At 47.8% G+C, this 21103-nt stretch overlaps 2 protein-coding genes across 8 annotated transcripts in view; both read right to left on the minus strand.

Annotated features, from left to right (window-relative positions):
• Positions 1-4712, minus strand: part of ADPRHL1 (ADP-ribosylhydrolase like 1) — a 52277-nt gene extending 47565 nt beyond the window's left edge. Inside the window, exon 1 of the mRNA XM_003731916.7 lies at positions 4448-4712. Within this exon, the coding sequence (XP_003731964.2) occupies positions 4448-4661 (214 nt within the window). The 5' untranslated portion in view covers positions 4662-4712. The remainder of the gene's footprint in view (positions 1-4447) is intronic.
• Positions 4713-8531: 3819 nt separating this feature from the next.
• Positions 8532-21103, minus strand: part of DCUN1D2 (defective in cullin neddylation 1 domain containing 2) — a 36405-nt gene continuing 23833 nt past the window's right edge. For all 7 annotated transcript variants that reach the window (XM_078336860.1, XM_035294711.3, XM_078336669.1 and 4 more), the window contains 3 exons: positions 13834-13916; positions 12228-12324; positions 8532-10736 (listed from right to left, as the gene is read on the minus strand). In XM_078336860.1, coding sequence (XP_078192986.1) covers positions 10657-10736; positions 12228-12324; positions 13834-13916 — 260 coding nt within the window. In that variant the 3' untranslated portion in view covers positions 8532-10656. The remainder of the gene's footprint in view (positions 10737-12227; positions 12325-13833; positions 13917-21103) is intronic.

The raw sequence follows: 21103 nt of genomic DNA on the forward strand, positions 1-21103 counted from the left end.
ATGCTGCTGTCTGCACTCCCAGTGTTGTCTACATGCATGGTGTTGTCTTATGTGCACAGCACTATTCACATGCACAGTGTTGCCTACATGCTTGGAGTCTACATGCACAGTATTGCCTACATGCATGGTGATGTATGTGCATGGTGTTGTGTGTGTATGGTGTGTGTGCATGGTGTTTGTATGTGTTGTGTGTGTGGTGTGTGTGCATGGTGATGCATGTGCATAGTGTGTTTGTGTGGTGTTGCGTGTGTTGTGTATGTGTTGTGTGCATGATGTATGTGCAAGCTGTGTGTGCAAGGTGTTGTATGTGCATGATGTGTTCATAGTGTTGTATGTGTTGCATGTGCATGGGATGTGTGTTGTGTGTACGTGGTGGGTGTGCAATGTGTGCATGTTTTATGTGCATGGTATGTGTGCATAGTGTGCGTGAAAGGTGTATCTGCATGGTGTGTGTGCATGGGATGTGTATGCATGGTGTGTGTGGTGTGTGTGCGTGTTGTGTGTACATGGTGTGTGCATGGGGTGTGTGACGTGTGTGTTGTGTGCATGGTGTGTATGCTGATGTGTGTGCATGTTGTGTATGGTGATGTGTGCATGGTGTTCACAGTGTGTGTGCATGAGATGTGTGCATGGTGTTGCATGTACATGACGATGCATGTGTGGTCTACACATATGTTGTTAGACACATTGTGTTGTCTACATGCACAGTATTGTTTTACATGCACGCCCCAATTCAAGTCAGGGAGGAGAGAGAATGTGGTAAGGCCATGGCTTGGGAGACACAAGTCTGGCCGTGTCATGGGAGAGATGAGAAGGCTACACTCCTGCAGGAATTAGTCACCTCTGCCTGCACACGAAGCCCCTGGGTGGGGGTAGAGCTGCACGGCTTTGTTCAGGCTGGGTCTAAACCCAGCCTGTGCCACTCACAGTCACCAGCATGGTCGGTCCACGAATAGCCTTTCTTAGCTCTGTCCTGGGTGAGCAAGCCTAGCCCTTCCTGTGTCCCCTAAAAGGATTCATTTTATTCTGGAATTAGATGTGTCTGTATTTAACTGAAATTTGCCCTTTCAAAGCAAAAAGAAGTCCATAAAACAAAATGGCAACAAAAAGCCTTGTCTTTTCAGGTTAGAATTTAAGCTACAAACAGATTTTCAAAGCCGCTAGTCTTGGGCTTCTCTCTGGGTCTCTTTCCTTTGGGACGTTCAACTCCTGTCTCCCGTCTTCCCTGTCTGGTCTCCTGAAAGACAAATCAGTTTATAAAACTGTCTGAGGCCGGGCGCAGTGGCTTACGCCTGCAATCCCAGCACTTTGGGAGGCTGAGGTGGGTGGATCACCTGAGGTCAGGAGTTCAACACCAGCCTGGCCAACATGGGGAAACCCCGTTTCCACTAAAAATACAAAAATTAGCTAGGTGTAGTGGCACGCACCTGGAATCCCAGCTACTCAAGAGGCTAAGGCAGAATTGCTTGAACCCAGGAGGTGGAGGTTGCGGTGAGCCGAGATGGCACACTGCAATCCAGCCTGGGCAACAAAAATGAAATTCCATCTCAAAAAAAAGAAAAAGAAAAGCTGCCTGAGTCTCTCAACTAACATCTCAATAAAGAAAAGGCAAAATACCAACGTCCAGTGAGCTTGCGGCAAAATGTCAAGTGTTTCCAAATGTTTTCCACCATAAGCCAAAGTGCCACTCTTCTTTATCAGGGCCTGCAGGCCAGATAGGCGCTGGCTCCGTGACCTGGAGGCCATGGCCAGGAGACACCTCCTGCTGTGCATGCTGGGCCCTGAAGCTGGGGCTGCTGAGTGAGTCTCAGGGCAGAGACCCCTCAGATGTGCCTTCGGCCACACTGGCCTGCGCCACCTTCCCACATGAACCTAGGTGCTTCCTCACACTTTGCTGGCTGTTCCATTTAATTCTTTGTAACCTTGTGTGGAGGAAGGCCCTGGGAGGGAAGCAACAGCTCCAGTTTTCCCAGGAGCAGGGGTGGGGAGCTGGTAATGGCCAGCTGCATTCCTGCGTGATGGCCGAGCACTGTGCACACGGTCCCCCTCCGCAGGCCTGGCACATACACACCTGCGAAATGCTTCCCCTCTGCAGGCCTGGCGCACACACACACCTGCTAACTGCCTGCCGAGTGAGTCAGTGATAATGTGCTGGCAACACGGACTTGCCACTCATGGCCACGGAAGCCGTATGGAAGCAGGAAGCCACAGGGGCTGCACCTGCCCCTCTGACCTACGCTTACTCTAGCAGCAAAGCCAGGGTTTGCCAGACCACACGGCCCCGTGGCTCGCGAGGTGAAGGACTTACAGTTTAGTTTACTTAAAAGATGCCAAATGTAGGTCCATTTGTAAAAGTTGGCCTGTCTTTGGAAAACATGTTGAAGAGCTAGCTAATGCACACTCCAACTGTTAGGATACCTGCAGGCCGCCATGAGTAGTCAGGGAGGGTGTTTAGGAGAATGCGGGCCAGACTGTATGGTTTCTGTCCAAGCCTGCCACTCACTGGGCTGTGTGGCACTGGGCAAGTGCCTGAACCTCTCTGAACATCAGTTCCTTCCTCTGTGAGACTGATAAAGTCAGCCTTGTGGTGACGTGAGGAGCGCGTGGATAGCATGCATGAGCAGCTGGAACAGTGGCCAGTACAGAAGTGCTGTTGCCTCAGCACTCACCATTGTTTGGCTTTGTAGAGAGGGAGTCTTGCTGTGTTTCCCACACTGGTCTAGAACTCTTGGGCTCAGGCCATCTGCCCATCTCAGCCTCCCACAGTGCTGGGATTGCAGACACGAGCCACTGTGCCCAGCCCTCACCATTGTTAACGAAGCCCAAAGCCCCCTCCATAGGCTACAATTTGTTATTTAAAGAAAAAAGCTAAACTTAAGAGAAATTCCAACTGATTTTTAGTGAGGTGAAAAAAACATGCTTGCTTTGGTTTCTAGAGGGGTAAGTGATTCCAGGGGTGATCCTGGAGTCCTGTTTCTCATGCCCCATAAACCAGATGCTGCAGCAGCAATGCACCCTCCTCCTGGTCCGCAGCTGAGGACTGTGAAAGCTTGGAGCAAACTTACTTTCCTCCTTAAAAACAGCACTGGAACGTCTATAACCCTTTTCACCATGTGAATTTCATGTCCTGTTGGGCCGACCTCCACTGGCGTGTTTGTGGAGTGTCCTGTGCTTCTGCCCTCCCTGTGGACCCAGCAAGACCAGACCCACAGCCACAGACGCTGCCATTCACAAAATGCCCACCAAGTGCCACCGGAGATGGGACACAAGGAGCTGGTGTGAGTGCACACACGGCATCAGACATATGCCCAGAGGAAGCCACGCTCAAGAGTGAGCACCACTGTCCCAGGTGAAAACAAGCCAGAGCCTTGTTCTGAGCGCATGCTCTCCCACAGGCATCTCTGTGTGGGGTGTGTCTGCTCTGGGCTACGGGGACACAGCGTGGGGCCGCTGGTCCTAAGGGCACACAAGAGGCTGGCTGGAAAAGCAGAAGCAGGAGCTCTTCGACGCCTCCTGATCTCCAGCAAGCCTGGGAGCTTTATCTTATCACCGGCACTTCAGCTCTGCCGTTATTTAGGGACGGGCCACAGGCTCGATGACATTCCTCTGCCATGAGCGCAGAACTAAACTGGGCGCGTCCACAGCAGACGAACGGAATGGTGGAGTGGACGCATAAGTGAAGTTTCATTGACTAGCCGTAGCCCTCAGATTTGAATTCTGTCATGATAAACAGCACCCACGGGGTTTTGAACAGCTGGTAGGAAAGCTGGGCTGTGTCTGCATACCTGCCGTTTCCCTGAAACTCATGCAAAAGCTTGATCCTAAGATCAATTTGCTACTTAAAGATATTTTAAGAAGCTTTGTCTCCAATCTCGTCTACGTCATTTTCTTAGAACACATTTGTGTGTAGGCAACTCTCCAAGCTGAACCATTCTGGGAGATGATATTCTAACCTTAATTCACTGGAATTTAGAACTAATCTCCCCAAACAGTATTAACGGGTCCACATTTCAAACTGGCTTATTTTACATCCCTTTGTAATGAATTCAGAACAAAAAGGCTTGATCTCTGCAGAAGTGAGCCCTCAGCCTCCTCCCACCGCTGCGGCGGAGAGAGGCTTAATTGGCTTTAACTCTATTAGCAACGCTTAGTCAACGCTTTACAACACAAGTGAAAAGTCACAGTTAAAAACCGAATCTTAGTAACCTGCAAAGTAATGCTGTCACCCCAGAGAAAGCACAGGAGAAACACGATCTGCCACATACCAAATCTGAGGGACACTGTTGTCTATTAAATCGCCACTTTTAGCAGTGGCATCGGGTAACACTATCGGCTGAAGGACCACGCTGCCTTCAAAACTCCTGGGGGGTTACTGGGAACGTGAGCAGCCACAGCGTTCCCTCCGCCCTCCACCTGCACAGCAGTGCGTGGCAGGGCCTAGTCCTACCTGTGGTGAGGGCCTGGGCGGTCGCCATGTGCATGATGGTGTTGTCACTCACAGGCCATTCTCCGGGCGAGAGTACAAGGTGGTCCAGGCCCCCGGAACGGTGTAGATCCTCCTGAATCTTCATGCCTGCAGCGCTGTTCTCCTTGCAGACATTTCTGTAGCCAAGTGCATCACCGACGCTCCCCAGCAACATCGCAGCCTTGAATTTCTCCATCTCAGGAGCCAGCTCCTCTTACCCTACAGCTGCAGAGTCTCCTGGCCTTTTGCTGCCTTCTGTGGCCCGCCTGACTTTTATAGTGGTCATTGTGTCGCTGTCTGAGCGTCCTCTGATGGCCAGGCGTTGTCTGTCTCTGCAGGTGGCACCAATGAGAGGACCTTTCTGTCCCCCACGTGGGAGGTGTCAGCTTCCTTCTGTGTCTGGACAAGCACCAGCTCCTCAGCAAAGGAGCCTGCCGGTTTCTGCCAGCAGTCAGAGCACCTTCAGAGTGTTGACAGAGCAGGGCTCCTCTTGCTGTCACTGGAAAGGGAGTGGCACTTCCCCGTGTGTGGTGAGGGCCTGCTCTCACCTCTTAGGCAACAACCCATCTGCTGTCTCTGTAGTTTTGCCTTCCCTGGACATTTCAAATACAATGTGTGGCCTTCAGTGTCTGGCTTCCTTCACTCAGTGTTGAGATTAATCTGTGACATGCAGTTTTATCTTTTAGAAAACTTTTCGATTATGTGTTTTTAGAAAACTTTTTTAAAAATGCAGTGTAACGGGAACAAAGTTTATCTAGCTCCTGTGTGAAAAATGATGGTGCTTCCTCAGCATGCAGTGTTTAACGGCTCTCAAATAACTGAACCGTATTGTGAAGGGAAAGTCAGCAGAGTGCAGGCTTCGCTGGAACCTCCAATCCGGTCCTCGGTCAGCTCAACTATTTACAACATCCCTGCCAGCTCATGAAAATAATATTCAAAAATATGAAGAGGCAGGGGTAAGGCAGAATGCATACAGCCAGGACTCCTGGTTTGAAATAAATTAGGAGAACAGTCCATTTCCCAATCCCCACCCCTGGACAGGTCTCTGTAGAGGCTGGGTGCCCAGCAGGGCTGTCTCTCTCATCTCCCTCCTTGGGGCCTGGTTTCCATCAGACCCAGGGGAAGCAAAAGGGAGTTACACCTGGACTGAAGAAATGCATCTGATAAAAATAAAACTCTTGTAGTATACAGCAAGATAGGCGTAGGAAGCATTTAAGTAACTGGCGTTATACCAGCACTTGTTAAAATGGAGGTTCTGAAGCAGTAAGCTAACCTCACTCTCGACTGTCTGCTGGTAGAGCCAGCCATCAGCAAAATCATGCCAGCTAACACAATCCTGGGAAACAAACGGTCCTTTAAAACCAGCATGCAGGCTGGGTGTGGTGGCTCACGCCTGTACTCCCAGCACTATGGGAGGCCAAGGCAGCTGGATCACCTGAGGTCAGGAGTTTGAGACCAGGCTGCCAATATGATAAAACCGTCTTTACTAAAAATACAAAAACTAGCCAGGGGTGGTGGCATGCACCTGTAATCCCAGCTACTTGGGAGACTGACACCGAACTGCTTGAACTCAGGAGGCAGAGGTTGCAGTGAGACAAGATCGTGCCATTGCACTCCAGTCTGGGCAACAAGAGCAAAACACTATCTCAAAAAAAAAAAAGCCAGTGTGGTGGCTCATGCCTGTAATCCCAGCACTTTGGGAGGCCGAGGCGGGCGGATCATGAGGTCAAGAGATCAAGAACAGAACATCCTGGCCAACATGGTGATACCCCGTCTCTACTAAAAATACAAAAATTAGCTGGCACGGTGGCACTTGCCTGTAGTCCCAGATACTCGAGAAGCTGGGGCAGGAGAATCGCTTGAAACTAGGAGGCGGAGGTTGAAGTGAGCTGAGATTGCCCCACTGCACTCCAGCTTGGTGACAGACCAAGACTCCATCTCAAAAAAACTCCAAAAAACCAAAAACCAAAACCATCAGCATGCACGAAAGTTCCCTCTCCAAGCAAGACAGATATGAGGGGTGGCCCTGTGTTCAAACGCCCACAATTTTAGGCAGAACTGCACTGCGGGGCCGAGGTGTGTTGTTTTGGGAAATAACAGAGCCCTGCTCCACACTTCAGTTGATTCTCAGGTGGCAGAAACCTTTGCTGAGAGCACTATCTGGCTCCTTCAGCAAACAGGATGGGACAAGGTTCACTAATTAGTTTATTCAGTAAATATTTGCAGGGCCCTATTTTGTACTAGGAACTGTGGACATAGCAACAAATGTCAGAAGAAAGTTTACCCTTGGCCCCATGAAGCCTGAGGTCTAAAATGGATATAAACTTTTATTAAGCTGAAATAACACAGTGACATGTACGACGTCACGAAGAGAAGGAGCTGACGATGTCTACTAGGGAATGCCTGGCAGGTGCACGGCGAAGGTGCTCAGACCCCCGTGCTTGACCCCACATTTGCCTCTGATAAGGGACGGTTTGCAGCAGTGTGTGCTGGCACATGTCCCCCCTGCACCCCCGTAAATCCTACCTGTCGAGGGATCTCTTAATTCCTCACCAGAGCCATATCAGGCACACAGTGCACCACTGAGAGGGAACGCCATGACAGAGTTGGCTGAGGACCCGGTTACCCAGCCAGGGCTGGCGGGCCACACGCTGGGGCAAGGGATTGCCTGCTGGTTGCTAGCCGGGGCTGTTCCTGCCCGCCGGTTGCTAGCCGAGGCTGTTCCTGCCCGCCGGTTGCTAGGCCGGGCTGTTCCTGCCCGCCGGTTGCTAGGCCGGGCTGTTCCTGCCCGCCGGTTGCTAGGCCGGGCTGTTCCTGCCCGCCGGTTGCTAGCTGGGGCTGTTCCTGCCCGCCGGTTGCTAGGCCGGGCTGTTCCTGCCCGCCGGTTGCTAGGCCGGGCTGTTCCTGCCCGCCGGTTGCTAGGCCGGGCTGTTCCTGCCCGCCGGTTGCTAGGCCGGGCTGTTCCTGCCCGCCGGTTGCTAGGCCGGGCTGTTCCTGCCCGCCAGGTGCTAGCTGGGGCTGTTCCTGCCCGCCGGTTGCTAGGCCGGGCTGTTCCTGCCCGCCGGTTGCTAGGCCGGGCTGTTCCTGCCCGCCGGTTGCTAGGCCGGGCTGTTCCTGCCCGCCAGGTGCTAGCTGGGGCTGTTCCTGCCCGCCGGTTGCTAGGCCGGGCTGTTCCTGCCCGCCGGTTGCTAGGCCGGGCTGTTCCTGCCCGCCGGTTGCTAGGCCGGGCTGTTCCTGCCCGCCAGGTGCTAGCCGAGGCTGTTCCTGCCCGCCGGTTGCTAGGCCGGGCTGTTCCTGCCCGCCGGTTGCTAGGCCGGGCTGTTCCTGCCCGCCGGTTGCTAGGCCGGGCTGTTCCTGCCCGCCAGGTGCTAGCTGGGGCTGTTCCTGCCCGCCGGTTGCTAGGCCGGGCTGTTCCTGCCCGCCGGTTGCTAGGCCGGGCTGTTCCTGCCCGCCGGTTGCTAGGCCGGGCTGTTCCTGCCCGCTGGTTGCTAGGCTGGGCTGTACTTGCCCGCTGGTTGCTAGGCTGGGCTGTTCTTGCCTGCTGGTTGCTAGGCAGGAGCCGTTCTTGCCTGCTGGTTGCTAGGCCAGGCTGTTCCTACCTGCTGGTTGCTAGCCAGGGCCGTTCCTACCTGCTGGTTGCTAGGCCGGGGCCGTTCTTGCCTGCTGGTTGCTAGGCCGGGGCCGTTCTTGCCTGCTGGTTGCTAGGCCGGGGCCATTCTTGCCTAGGCCAGGACTGTTCCTGCCTGCTGGTTGCTAGGCCGGGACCGTTCCTGCCTGCTGGTTGCTAGGCTGGGGCCGTTCCTGCCTGCTGGTTGCTAGGCCAGGACTGTTCCTGCCTGCCGGTTGCTAGGCCGGGGCTGTTCCTGCCTGCTGGTTGCTAGGCCAGGCTGTTCCTGCCTGCTGGTTGCTAGACCAGGCTGTTCTTGCCTGCTGGTTGCTAGGCTGGGGCTGTTCCTGCCTGCTGCTTGGTAGGCCGGGCTGGCCTGTCATCCCGGGACAAGGACCCAGATGCTGACACCTGTAGGCAGGCATCCCTACAGCCAAGGAGAACTGAAAGGACACCACACCCAAAAGAAACCAATTTAATGCTTCTGTTCTCAGCATTTCACAACATGCAGGACTCAAATGTATACAACAGAAGAAAAAAACCCACAACTGTTTGAAAAGCTTTTGTCCAGTGATCAATATTTTGGTATCTATTGACAATCCCTCAGAACTTTAAATCTCAAAAACAAAAAAGCACTGCAGATCTCCATCATTTATACAGAATTATCTGAATTCTATAAACTCTTAGAACAATTACATGTCAAGAATCCAGGAAGCCTACAAGGTGCTTTAATATTTTTGAGGTTTTCATGAAAGCCAGTGTTTCATATTAAACAAATGCTCTCTGAGAATCAAAGCCTTCTAAAGGCAGACATGGCCCAGTTTCCTGTTAGAGATTTGGAAGCACAGCCTCGGGAAGGCCTGTGACTTGTCCATCACTTGACTAGCCAGGGGCCAGCTGGGGCCAGGCAGATCTCCCGGCTGCAGGTCCCTTCCAGTCCTGTCCCTGCTGCCCTCTGTGATGATCTCTGCTGAGAAGTATTGATAGTTTCTCCTGCAGCCACGAGGCACACGGACCTCGGTCATCAGATGTTCCTGAAGCCGACCCAGCTGCACATCTGGGCTGTGCTCTCACACTGCAGCTAGGTCGTCTGCAGCAGGCGACCCTCCTCTGTCCTGGGGAGCAGCTCCAGCTGGTCCGCATCCTGCACGGTGCTGCAGCGGGGCAGCAAGGCACCAAGGTCTCGGCACATGTGAGGTAGGGTCAACACAGTGATATCCACAACTCAACACCAGCCCTCCACGCCTGGGTGGCACTCACAGGTCCTCCTTCACCAGGCGGACACGAAAGACAGACTTCAGCTCACCAATCAGTTGAAGGTTTAGGGACTGGGTTTTTTCAGACAACGACGTACATTTTAGCTTCCAAATGTGCACAGCTACACAAAGGTCTGGATGCTGGGTGCTATGCACACCACAGGAGGGTGGAAAGGTCTGGATGCTGGGTGCTATGCACACCACAGGAGGGTGGAAAGGTCTGGATGCTGGGTGCTATGCACACCACAGGAGGGTGGAAAGGTCTGGATGCTGGGTGCTATGCACACCACAGGAGGGTGGAAAGGTCTGGATGCTGGGTGCTATGCACACCACAGGAGGGTGGAAAGGTCTGGATGCTGGGTGCTATGCACACCACAGGAGGGTGGAAAGGTCTGGATGCTGGGTGCTATGCACACCACAGGAGGGTGGAAAGGTCTGGATGCTGGGTGCTATGCACACCACAGGAGGGTGGAAAGGTCTGGATGCTGGGTGCTATGCACACCACAGGAGGGTAGAAAGAACCAACTCATTCCATTTGAAAATTTGTCATTCATCGCTCAGAAATGTTTTTCCTGGAAAAATGTCTTTTTAAATGTAATTGAAGAATATTAAAAAAAAACGTACTTTATGAAACTTCTCAGGCAGTTTAAGTAACATTACTGAATGAAGTAAGAGGCCCACTGACATATAAACTGTGAAACAAACTCTGCTGGAATCATGCCACCTGTGCTGTCACTGGGCAAAGCTACATGGGGACTGAGAACCATGAAATGATTTTCAGATAAATGTCTAGAGAAAATGAAAACAAAAATAGAGCTGATAAATCTAGATATTCGGTAATTCAAAAAATATAAATCTTGAATTCCTGGCACCAATTTTAAAAACACATTAGACTCTATGACAAGATCATTTTCCTTAGGGCACATTCTTAACAGCTGATGTGTAAAAACACAGCACCCTGCATAGGACACACGCATGTCTCCAGTGTGGCGGCAGCGTCACTCAGCGGGCGAGCTCTGCAGCATGCTCTGTGCTCTCACAGGAGCTACGGCTCTACCTTATTGTTTTGTGACTATTAAACAATCATGCAGAAATCTCCTAATGCAGCAGCTATGATGACAAATCTCAAACATCCAAAGTAGCTGTGTCCTGAGGAACTTCCTGTGATGTCCATAAGGCAGCCGTTGCTGTCCTCCGGCAGAATGGGGTGACTCCTCTGGTTTCACGGCTGGTCAAGAATGACTTCTGCAATCAGCACCCAGGACTGACCAAAATCTCCTGGCAGGATGCAAATCATTTCATAATCTTACTCCGGCTTAACTTGCTGCCTAGAAAGGGCTGCGCTTCCCACCTGTGACCACTGGCCGTGCATATTCTACAAAATCATCTATAAGAACGGGCCAAGCTCCTAAAGGAAAGCAAACAAACAGAAAACCCGTTAGAGTGACAGCTTTTATCTTCAAAGCATTGTGCCACGGATCAATCCAACATTTACATGTAAAGAACCCAAATGAGGGCTGGGCACGGTGGCTCAAGCCTGTAATCCCAGCACTTTGGGAGGCCAAGGTGGGTGGATCACGAGGTCAAGAGATCGAGACCATCCTGGTCAACATGGTGAAACCCCGTCTCTACTAAAAATACAAAAAATTAGCTGGGCATGGTGGTATGTGCCTGTAGTCCCAGCTACTCAGGAGGCTGAGGCAGGAGAATTGCCTGAACCCAGGAGGCGGAGGTTGCGGTGAACCGAGATTGCACCATTGCACTCCAGCCTGGGTAACAAGAGCGAAGCTCTGTCTCAAAAAAAAAAAAAAAGAACTGAAATGATTTGAGACCCATACCATTCATGTTTCACAGAATAAACCAGCCCAAGTTACCCAGTTCTTTCACCCTAGCAAGGCCAGGTCAGGAGCCCTGATGTGTGCGTGTTGATATGTGCAGGGGCCCGTCAGCTCACAGTGGCCCCGTGTCCTCGGTGAGTGCTCCAAAAAGTCACATTAGTGGCTCAGGAAGGGAGCTAAATGGACCCACATGGAGCAGGAGAGCAGGAGGCACGTTCCTCCAGTCATCGGCATTCTTGGCAGCAGGGGGTTGCTGCCTCCTGCCCATCTTCCCTAGTAGGACCCTGCCTGCCTCTCCCTACCGGCAGCCCTCTGAGCTCCTGCACTGATGCCTGGAAGGCTCTTGGAACCTATGCTTCTGTCGATATTCAATCATCCCTTCTTTTGTTTGACAAGCATTTACTGGGTGCCTCTGATCTAGGGATGGTGTTAATTGTAGAGGACACAAAGAGAAATATAAGCTAAAACAGGAAGACACGTAAACCACCTGTCACAAGGCACTGTGCCAGTACTGAAAACAGATCACTGCCTGCCGAGGGGGCAGTGAGGAAGCAAAGTGGGTGGGGTCTAGAGGGGAGGCCTTCCACTAGGGAAGAGACCATCCCTTCCCTAACATGGCAGTGTGCCCAGCACACAGCAGGCTCCAAAGGCCCTCTGATGCAGTGTCCTAAACACAGAGGAAGACAAGTATGTAGAGATATATTTATGCAGGTGGACGGGAGTTGGGATCTCCAAGTAAACCTACGTAGCGCAACGCGGAACTGACCTAAGGCATCGTGTGGGACTGAGAATTTGGGAGTGGTAGTTTCCAAATACCTAACTCCATGGCTCTACCGTGGGGGTCAATTCAATTTTGAAATGCTTTGGGTTAGAGGACTTCCTGATTTAAACTACATATAAAGCCCTATTCTTTTGTATGATTTACAGAAAATAATAAGGAAGGGGACAGTATCATCACCACCCCCATCTCAGTGATGGGGTCACCACTCTGGAGGCGGGAAAAGTTAACATTCTCAGGTGTAAGCATTTCAGTCAATCATCTGAAGCACAATTTCCAGTACCTTCTTCATCGTAGTTAGACATATCATCTGCAATCATGTTCCCAAAGTCCAGCAGGAGATTCCAGGTGTCCCTTGGAATTGATCTTTTGTGATGTTCCTAATACATAAGAGAAAAAAACAAAAAACCGACCGGATTTAACACATAGAGCGCAACTCTCTTACATTCTAGTGGCCTAGTGTCTTCAATTAATGAGTGATGTTCAGTTAATGATCTTCATTAATTTGATCAGGAATAAGTACAATAATAAAATTTTTAGAAGTTAAAAGTAATAGCATTCTGTATAAATGTTAAGTGCTACAACAATGCCGAGGTCCAAATATAGAAAGCAGACTTATTTAAAAAAAATTTTTTTTTATATTATAAACTCCTGTTTCTGTTAATTTTAATCTTGTTACCTGTCCATTAGCTACATCTAAATATATATATTCATGAACAGCTCATAAGCTTGTCTTACATTTTAAAACATTAATGCTACCAAATTAAATGTAGTTTTCTACAACTTGTTTTTTTCCCATTCAGCATTATGTTTGAAACATATCCAGACTGAGTGTGTGAATCTGTGTTCGTTTGCATGGCTCTGAAGCTATGCTCCATTGCACTGATGTTCTGATTTTTAAGTCTATTCTCTTATGGATGGTCACTGGCTTTTCCAGTGTCCTGCTGTTACAATGACCCTGTGAGCACCTTCATCCCCATCTCTGCACACAAGAGCGTGAGGTTCTCTGGGAGACATCTATGATTTAGGTTTGACCTCAGGTTAAGTTATAAGGGGACTGCAGGAACAGCATTACAGACATCTGGATATTTTGAGAGAGGCAATGCAGCACATGATGTAATGACACATACAGCTGCAAAGATGCCTCCCTGTGGCAAACCTGCAGACTGAGTGACATCACCTTCCACATAGAGCTCCACCCTCCACCTGCCATGCTCTCTGGCTGCCAATCTCAGATGAGGAAACAGAGGCATGTAGAAGTGACCTGCCCAAGGCCACAGGACTCATAAGTGGCAAAGTCCATGTCACCCAGTGTCAGCTGAATCTAGGCAGTGTGGGTCGTGGCCCAGCCATGGTTGGGTGGTGGAGGGCCACTTCTTTCACTTTCGTGGACAGAACAGCAAGAGGTCTGGGCATCTCTGCCATCACAGGGCCTCGGCCACTCACTTCCAACAACCCAAAGCTGCACCTGCTGCCAGCAAGACGGGTTGGCAAGACGCAGCCTTGCCCCAGGCCAGCAAAGTGTCTCTCTGGAGGCCCACGAAGGCCTCCTTTCTTCCTGAGCATGGTAAGACACACTTAGAAATGGCCTCAGACCATGGACACAGGCAGTTGCTGGGCACCAAAGCAACCTACAGAAGTGTGGTTCTGGCACCCTGTGGAGGATTCAGTTCTTGGTGAAGAGAGAATTACCGTCCGTGTCCTCGGAGGAGACAACATGGGGCTGCTGGGATGGCAGAGCCTCCAGAGCCAAAAGGACCTGCGGATCTCTGTGTGGGACGCTCGTCTGCTGAACAGCACCTCCATGCACGTGGGATAATGACATGCAGCCTCACACCTACCGCCTCCCTCCACAGTGGGCACAGAGCGAGATGCAGGAGGACACTCACCAGTAAGAATGTGTTCCAGAGATCTAAAAACTTAAACCTTCCAGATAACACTAATTTCCAATACGCAACAGCCATTTCTAAGTCTGGCAAAAAGAGAGAAAGAGCGGTAGTCAATCTCACTGTCTTTTTCTACTGCACAAAAAACAACCACTTCTTAGCACATCAATATTTACTTAATCAATAAAATGTGGCAATCTCACCCAAGAGTCATGAGTCTTAATCTCTACGGAAGTGCTCCTGAGCACCATATGTAGTCTAATTTTGTAAATCTGGGAAAGCTTCTTTAAAAAGGATTTGTATACTAAGTTACTTGCATATGCACATAATTTCCCCCTAATTAATCAATTATGGAGACTTGAATTTCCACACATATCGGTGTTCTTTAAACTTGACCTGATATGGATACTATTCATGCATATCATTTGTTTTTAAAAATAGGCCACTGGCCTGAGTGTTGAACACCAAAGGGCCAGTTTAGAAAGGAAGGGACACACTGTTCTCAAACAGACCCGCCTTGTCACTACTGGAGCTGAGACAGACTCTGTTTCACAAGTAATTATAGACCCTGCAGAGTCAAGACCATGGGCACCAGCAGGGAAAGCATTCTCACTAATACAAGGACATCTACAAATCTACATATCTACATGGCATGTCATTCAAAGCCGATGCCCTCACTTTCCCCCACGGGAAGGCAGTGATTATTTCATGACTTCTATACAAATCTCTACTACTGAAGATGTCTAATAGAGTATGAATGGTGAGTTTCAGGGCTGTCTCCAATCCACTGTTTGTGAAATACTGATTCATTCTCTGCTCACCGGAAGCTCGATAACGATTTCTTTATATATGCTTGACACAGCAAGTACATAAAGTAACCTCCTTTATTCATGTTGAATAGTGTTCACCACTTTTAGGCATAAACAGTTATATTTATGTAAAATAAGCTAATGTGAAAAGCAGATTAATAAATATGTTAGGTAATATATTAGTTTAAATGCAAAATACATAACTAAACACTTTTCAAAGGATTTTTTTCTAAATCTGGCTTAATCCCATTTAAACAGAAATTATTAAAGTTGGAGTTCTAGCAAGATGACCAAGGTTGATCAATATTAAAATGGGATAAGCAAGAGGTATCTGAGTAGCAACCAACTTTAAATAAAATGCCTCCATATTCCCTGTGCAAAGGCTTCATTGCCACCTTTCTCAGTTCTGAATACCCTGGAGTCTTAACCAAAAAGAAAGAGAGTCAGAAAGTTCCAGTAACTGAGACATGGAGCAGCTCTCTAGACCTTACCGATGGGACCCGCGGTAAAAGGCTAAGATGATTAGTCTTGTCCTGCTTATAAGTCTACATCCTTATCACTTAGGAAGGACATTAATTGAAATCTAGATTCAACTCATCTTAATGATGTAAAGCTCTCACATTGAGAAATGGAGGTGAACCTGGGGAGGAAAAAAAGATAAAGTTTTATGGCATATATTTAATCTAGTTACTTTGGGTTAGTTTTGGTCCTAAAAACTTTTCTTACAAAGGACCTGATTTGTATGTTTGTCAATCACATTATCAAAAGTACATATATGATTTTTCAGTATTTATTATTATTTATATAAAAATGTTTAATATTGTCCTCATGGACTTAGCCATTTGCAAAACAGTTAACAACAACAACAAAAACCACAACTCAGAAAGGCAGAACTTGAGAGTGGAAATTAAGACCAATGGCTACTCTGGTGGCTACATCTTTATAGCCTCTATTTTCTTTCCAAGAACCTTTAAAAGTCTCATCTCCTACGTGAAAACATGTTAGAAGACAGCATTACTATTTAAAAGTCATGCTTGTGATACTCCACTCAGGATTAGACAATGAAGAGGTGTCGTCTGTCAAAAAAAGACCTTAGGGCAGACATAAAAATTAGCTAGCTCTCACGAAATCTTACTTCCTCAAACATCAAGATTCTCAAAGCTGGCCGGGCACAGTGGCTCACACCTGTAATCACAGCACTTTAGGAGGCCGAGGCAGGAGGATCACCTGAGGTCAAGAGTTTGGGATTAGCCTGGGCAACATTGCACGACCCCCACCTCTCAAAAACAAAAACAACAACAAAAAAACTACACACACACACACAGACACACACACACACACACACACACACACACACACACACACACACACACGATTCCCAAAGCCAACTAATTCCAGACTCTAGCCAACATGAAACTATATTGTTTCTTACATTAAAACAGAGCCAAGTAACTTTATTCTCTGCATTAGGTTAATCATTAGTTACATAATGAGTAAAGCATAATCTTACATAAAAACAATAAATACAGTACACACAATCTTCACACACACACAGACACCCACATGGAGACACACACACAAATATAGAGACACAGACACAGGACACACACACACACACACACACACACAGAGACACAGAGATACTGCCACACACACAGAGACAGACATACACACACACACAGATAGATACACACAGTGAAGGAAATAAAGGGTAAATCTGTGTCTTTTGACTCCATGTTTCCACCGCAGTCCATGCTTTTTCTAGGAACAGTTAAACACTTGTCTCAACCTCTTCAATTTTACTTAATTCTTCACAAGACAGATTGTGTAATAACAAGCTATACTCTGGAAAACTGACTGCTCTATTTTTGGTTTATAGTCATAAAATTATTCTTGCTTTCTGTTTTTAAAAGTCCTCAAAAAACTTTTCTAAAAATAGTGTGTAATCTATTTGAAGTGTTCATACAATCTAATCATTTTCCCAAGGAGGCTACTGTTTTCTTTAATAAAATTTCATATTCTCAACTACTCTCATGAAGCAAAGAAACAAAACCATGAATGTTTCCCAGCCTATAGTGAATGATTCTGATAAACATTGCATTTAGGTGGCTATGAGAGTAAACAGGTCCTCATTCTCAGTGAGGAAATCAAGGATGAACTATAAATCTGTTGCAACCTTCAGTGCTTCAATGGCCTGTTCTGCCCGGAAAGCCCTGATACTTAGGGGATTTATAAAATACAGGCTGAACGATAGGTCCCGAATCCCAACAATGTTTCAAAACACTCTCTATCCATATACTAATCTTTGTTGAAAATACATGCATGAAGAAAATAAATTTTGCTACTTTGAACTGGGCAATTAATTTAGACTCTAATTTATAACCTCCTGGAAATGACCACGGAATGAAGTGATAGTGCCCAAATTCCTGAATTCTGCCCACCTGATTCCGGTGGGCAGCCCTTCTCCCCATCATGGCCTCCCACGGGGCGGCCGGCCTTTGCTGTGGGGAGCGCGGCAGCCTCTGCACGAGCAGTGCTTCTGCCGGAGCCACCCAGGCTGTGAGGAAGCCCATGAAGGACAGCTAGGGCAGGTGGGAGGCCATGATGGGGAGAAGGGTTGCCCAGCAGAATCTGCCCAAATTCCTGACCCAAAGGATCATGAGCTGTCAAAACGACTGTCTTCCGAAGCTACTGTGTTTTGAGGTAGCTTGCTGTGCAGTCGTTACTAACCCAGACACAGGGTCTGTCTAAAGTCCGAGGGCCTGCATTTCCAGCAAGCTCTGCCGTGATGCTGAGGCTGCCCGGCTTTGCCAAAGTCCTAGAAAAGCTCCGTAATACTTTTCCGTGTGTGTCAAGATAACATGGCATTGTAAGATAAAAATTCTTAAAGATAATACCTACACATGACAGTCAGATAAAATGCTAAGCTTTCTAACATTTTTCCCTTTCAACATTTAAATGAAGGATCCCCTGGACTGCAGAGTATCAATGAATATAAATGATGATCTCTAATAGAAGCTCAATTATCCTAAGATTATACTGAAGACATTAAAATAACAGTTCAAAATAGTCAGGAAAAAAGTTTTATTATTCGCTGAAATTTCAAAGTATCCTTCCTGATAACCATTTAACAATAAAAAATAATTGCTATTATTTTAAAATTTGGATCAGACGAATTCTCACTTTGAAAAGGAAGCTGGAGAGGCCTCTGAGAATTAAACTGCTCAGAAGTACAGCATGACCAGACTTTCCTTGAAAAATCATGATCGTTACACTGAGACCTGAATTGGCCAAATTTTAGAAAAGTGTGAGCAGCAGTATTTCTTGTTTGGATGACTACTGCCAGAGGAAACGGGGGTAGAGGATCAGGAAACAGAGAGAACTAAAAAAAAAAAAAGACAACCTGCATGAGATGGAAGAACACGCACAGCAGAAACCAGCACCTATCAGGAGCCCACAGCCCTGTCCTCACAAGCAACAGAGCCCAAGAACGCTGAGGAAGCTCAATCCACATCTTCCTCCACACCATTATTCTCTTGTCTGTTTGCCCTTTTTTTTTCCCTGTTGCCCAGGCTGGAGTGCAGTGGTTCAATCTCAGCTCACTGCAGCCTCTACCTCCGAGGCTCAAGCAATCCTCTTGCCTCTGCCTCCTGTGTAGCAGGGACTACAGGTGTATACCACCACACTTGGCTAATTTTTGTATTTTATTTTTAGATGGGGTCTTGCTCTGTTGCCCAGGCTGGAGTACAGTGATGTGACCTCAGCTCACTGCAACCTCTGCTTCCCAGGTTCAAGCAATTCTTGTGCCTCAGCCTCTTGAGTAGCTGAGACTACAGGTGTGTACCACCACACCCAGCTAAGTTTTTGTATTTTTAGTACAGATCGAGTTTTGCCATGTTGCCCAGGCTAGTCTCGAACTTCTGACCTCAAGTGATCTGCCGACTTCAGCTTCCCAAAGTGCTAGGATTACAAGTGTGAGCCACCACATCCAGCCTCCTTGTAAGTTTCTAGAAAAGACTGGTAATGGTTTCTTGAGAGTACTGATGACAGTTACTGAGTAATCAGGGTCTCAACTAAAATGAGCTTTAACTTTAATTTTTGCCTCAGTCTCTTAGAAAGAAATAGAGTGGAATAGAGAAGATGAAAAATAAGAGTTTTATCATAGAAAACCAAATGTTTTCATTTGTTAAAAGTAGACTGAATCTGACATCTGGTATGTAGCTCATAAATCAAGAGTTATTTTACAAACAGAGTTATAAACAGAGTAGACACAGAAATACTTTTCAGTGCAGACTTTTCCCTTCTCTTAACAAGCTGATAAGTCATTTCACCATTCAGAGGTAAAATAATAAATCTTTAGTGTCTTTAGAATAAACATTGAAAAATATACCCGAAACTGTTCTCCTAACTTAACCAGTCATAAATGAGTGAAAGGGAAGGACTATGATACTCAGGAATAAAATTTCTCTGGGAGCAGAATAGGCCGGTCAGAAAGGAACAATGGAGACAGAAAAGGGATAAGAGCTGAGGAGAGGAGAGGAGAGGAGCAGTGCCAGACAGTCTTAGACAGCAAAGCCAACACTTCCGTATACTATATGCCTGTGCATGCACGCACACACACACACACACCCCCCCACCCAAGAGGGAGCACCATGAAGTCGAAAAGCTGCCCCGAACCATTTTCCTTGTGAAGAGTAGGAAAACTAATTTCACATAAATATGAGCCCTGAGATCAAATCCCATATAATGCTATTTTAAGAAAAAAGATACTACATGGTGGCTCACACCTGTAATTCCAGCACTCGGGAGGCCGAGGTGGGTGGATCACAAGGTTAGGAGTTTGACCAGCCCGGCCAGCATGGTGAAACCCCGTTTCTACTAAAAACCCAAAAAATTAGCCAGGCGTGGTGGCACATACCTGTAGTCCCAGCTACTCAGGAGACTGAGGAAAGATAATTGCTTGAACTCAGGAGGCAGAGATTGCAATGAGCCGAGATCCAGCCACTGCACTGCAGCCTGGGCGACAGAGCAAGACTCCATCTCAAAAAACAAAACGAAACAAAAAAGATACTACAAACAGAATTTCACGCCTAGAAAACGAACATGTGCTGGGAAACACACCAACAGAACAGACTGTAAGCGCGATCTTCAGCCAGGCACGATGGCTCGTGCCTGTAATCCCGGCACTGTGGGAGGACTGTGTTAGACAAGCAGTTTGATACCAGCCTGGGCAACACAGTAAGAATTCCATCTCTCCAAAAAAAACTTAAAAAATTAACCAGGTACTGTGCACGTGCCAATAGTCCCAGTTACTTGGGAGCCTGAGGCGGGAGGATTGCTGAAACCGAGGAGCCTGAGGCTATAGTCATGATCACACCTTTGCACTTCAGCCTGGGCGACAGAACGAGAATCTCGCTCTAAAACAAAATGTTAAGCCAGGTGTGCTGGCCCATGTCTGTCATCCCAGCACTTTGGGAGGCTGAGGTGGGAGGACTGCTTAAGCTCAAGAGTTCAAGTCTGCAGTGAGCTATGACTGCACCACTCCACCCCAGCCTGGGCAAGAGAGCAAGACCTTGTCTCAAAATAAATTTAAAAAAATTTTTTTAAGCGTGACCATTGACTTCAAAATAGGCTAAAGGACATTAAGAAATGAAACAAAACATGAAAGACCACAAATGAGAATTAGGAAAACCCAGAGATGAGGAAATGACACTCAAGAATTAGAAACAAAGGAAAAACATTCTGGAAATTACTGAACTGAAGGCACATGCGGGAGATGAAGACAGCCACGCTCTGCATTGATGTCTCAGCCAGCGACAGGCTGCATATGTGACAGCGGTCCCACAGCACTGCAAAGTGCATTCCCGCTGCACCTCTTCTATGCTTCGGTGCATTGACATGCAAAGCCTCACCATGGTGTCACGGCTGCCTGCCACACTCAGTGCAGTCACATGCTATCCAGCTCTGCATCCCAGAAGCCATGGGCTGTGCCATCCCACTAGGCATACAATAGGCTACGACACCCAGGTCTGCAAACGTGCACCCTGTGATGTCACACAGGGATGAAACCGCCTAATGCTGCATTTCTCAGATCCCACCGCTGCCATTATGTGACACATGACTGAAATGACTTCAGAGGAGGAGACGGTGAAAAAGGAAGATCATCTTTACAATAAAAAAAAAGAAGTACAGATAAAAAGGACCAAAAGAAAGTGACCCGTATTGCTGAAGACCTAACTCCCCAGAGGACCCAATTCCACAGGGGACTCAACTCCAATTATGTGGGTAATAATAGTTCCCGTGGAGACTAAAACCAAATACAAGGAACAGAGCGAATGCTTAGCGCTATAATTCAAGAACATTTTCCCTGAAATTATAAAGAGATTAGAAAGTACTTACTGAAAACACTCAGCATCATATATGAGAACACTAACCATGGATGACCCACAACACCCAGACAAATT

The sequence above is a fragment of the Callithrix jacchus genome, chromosome 1 (assembly GCF_049354715.1).
Source record: "Callithrix jacchus isolate 240 chromosome 1, calJac240_pri, whole genome shotgun sequence".
Classification (NCBI taxonomy): domain Eukaryota; kingdom Metazoa; phylum Chordata; class Mammalia; order Primates; family Cebidae; genus Callithrix; species Callithrix jacchus.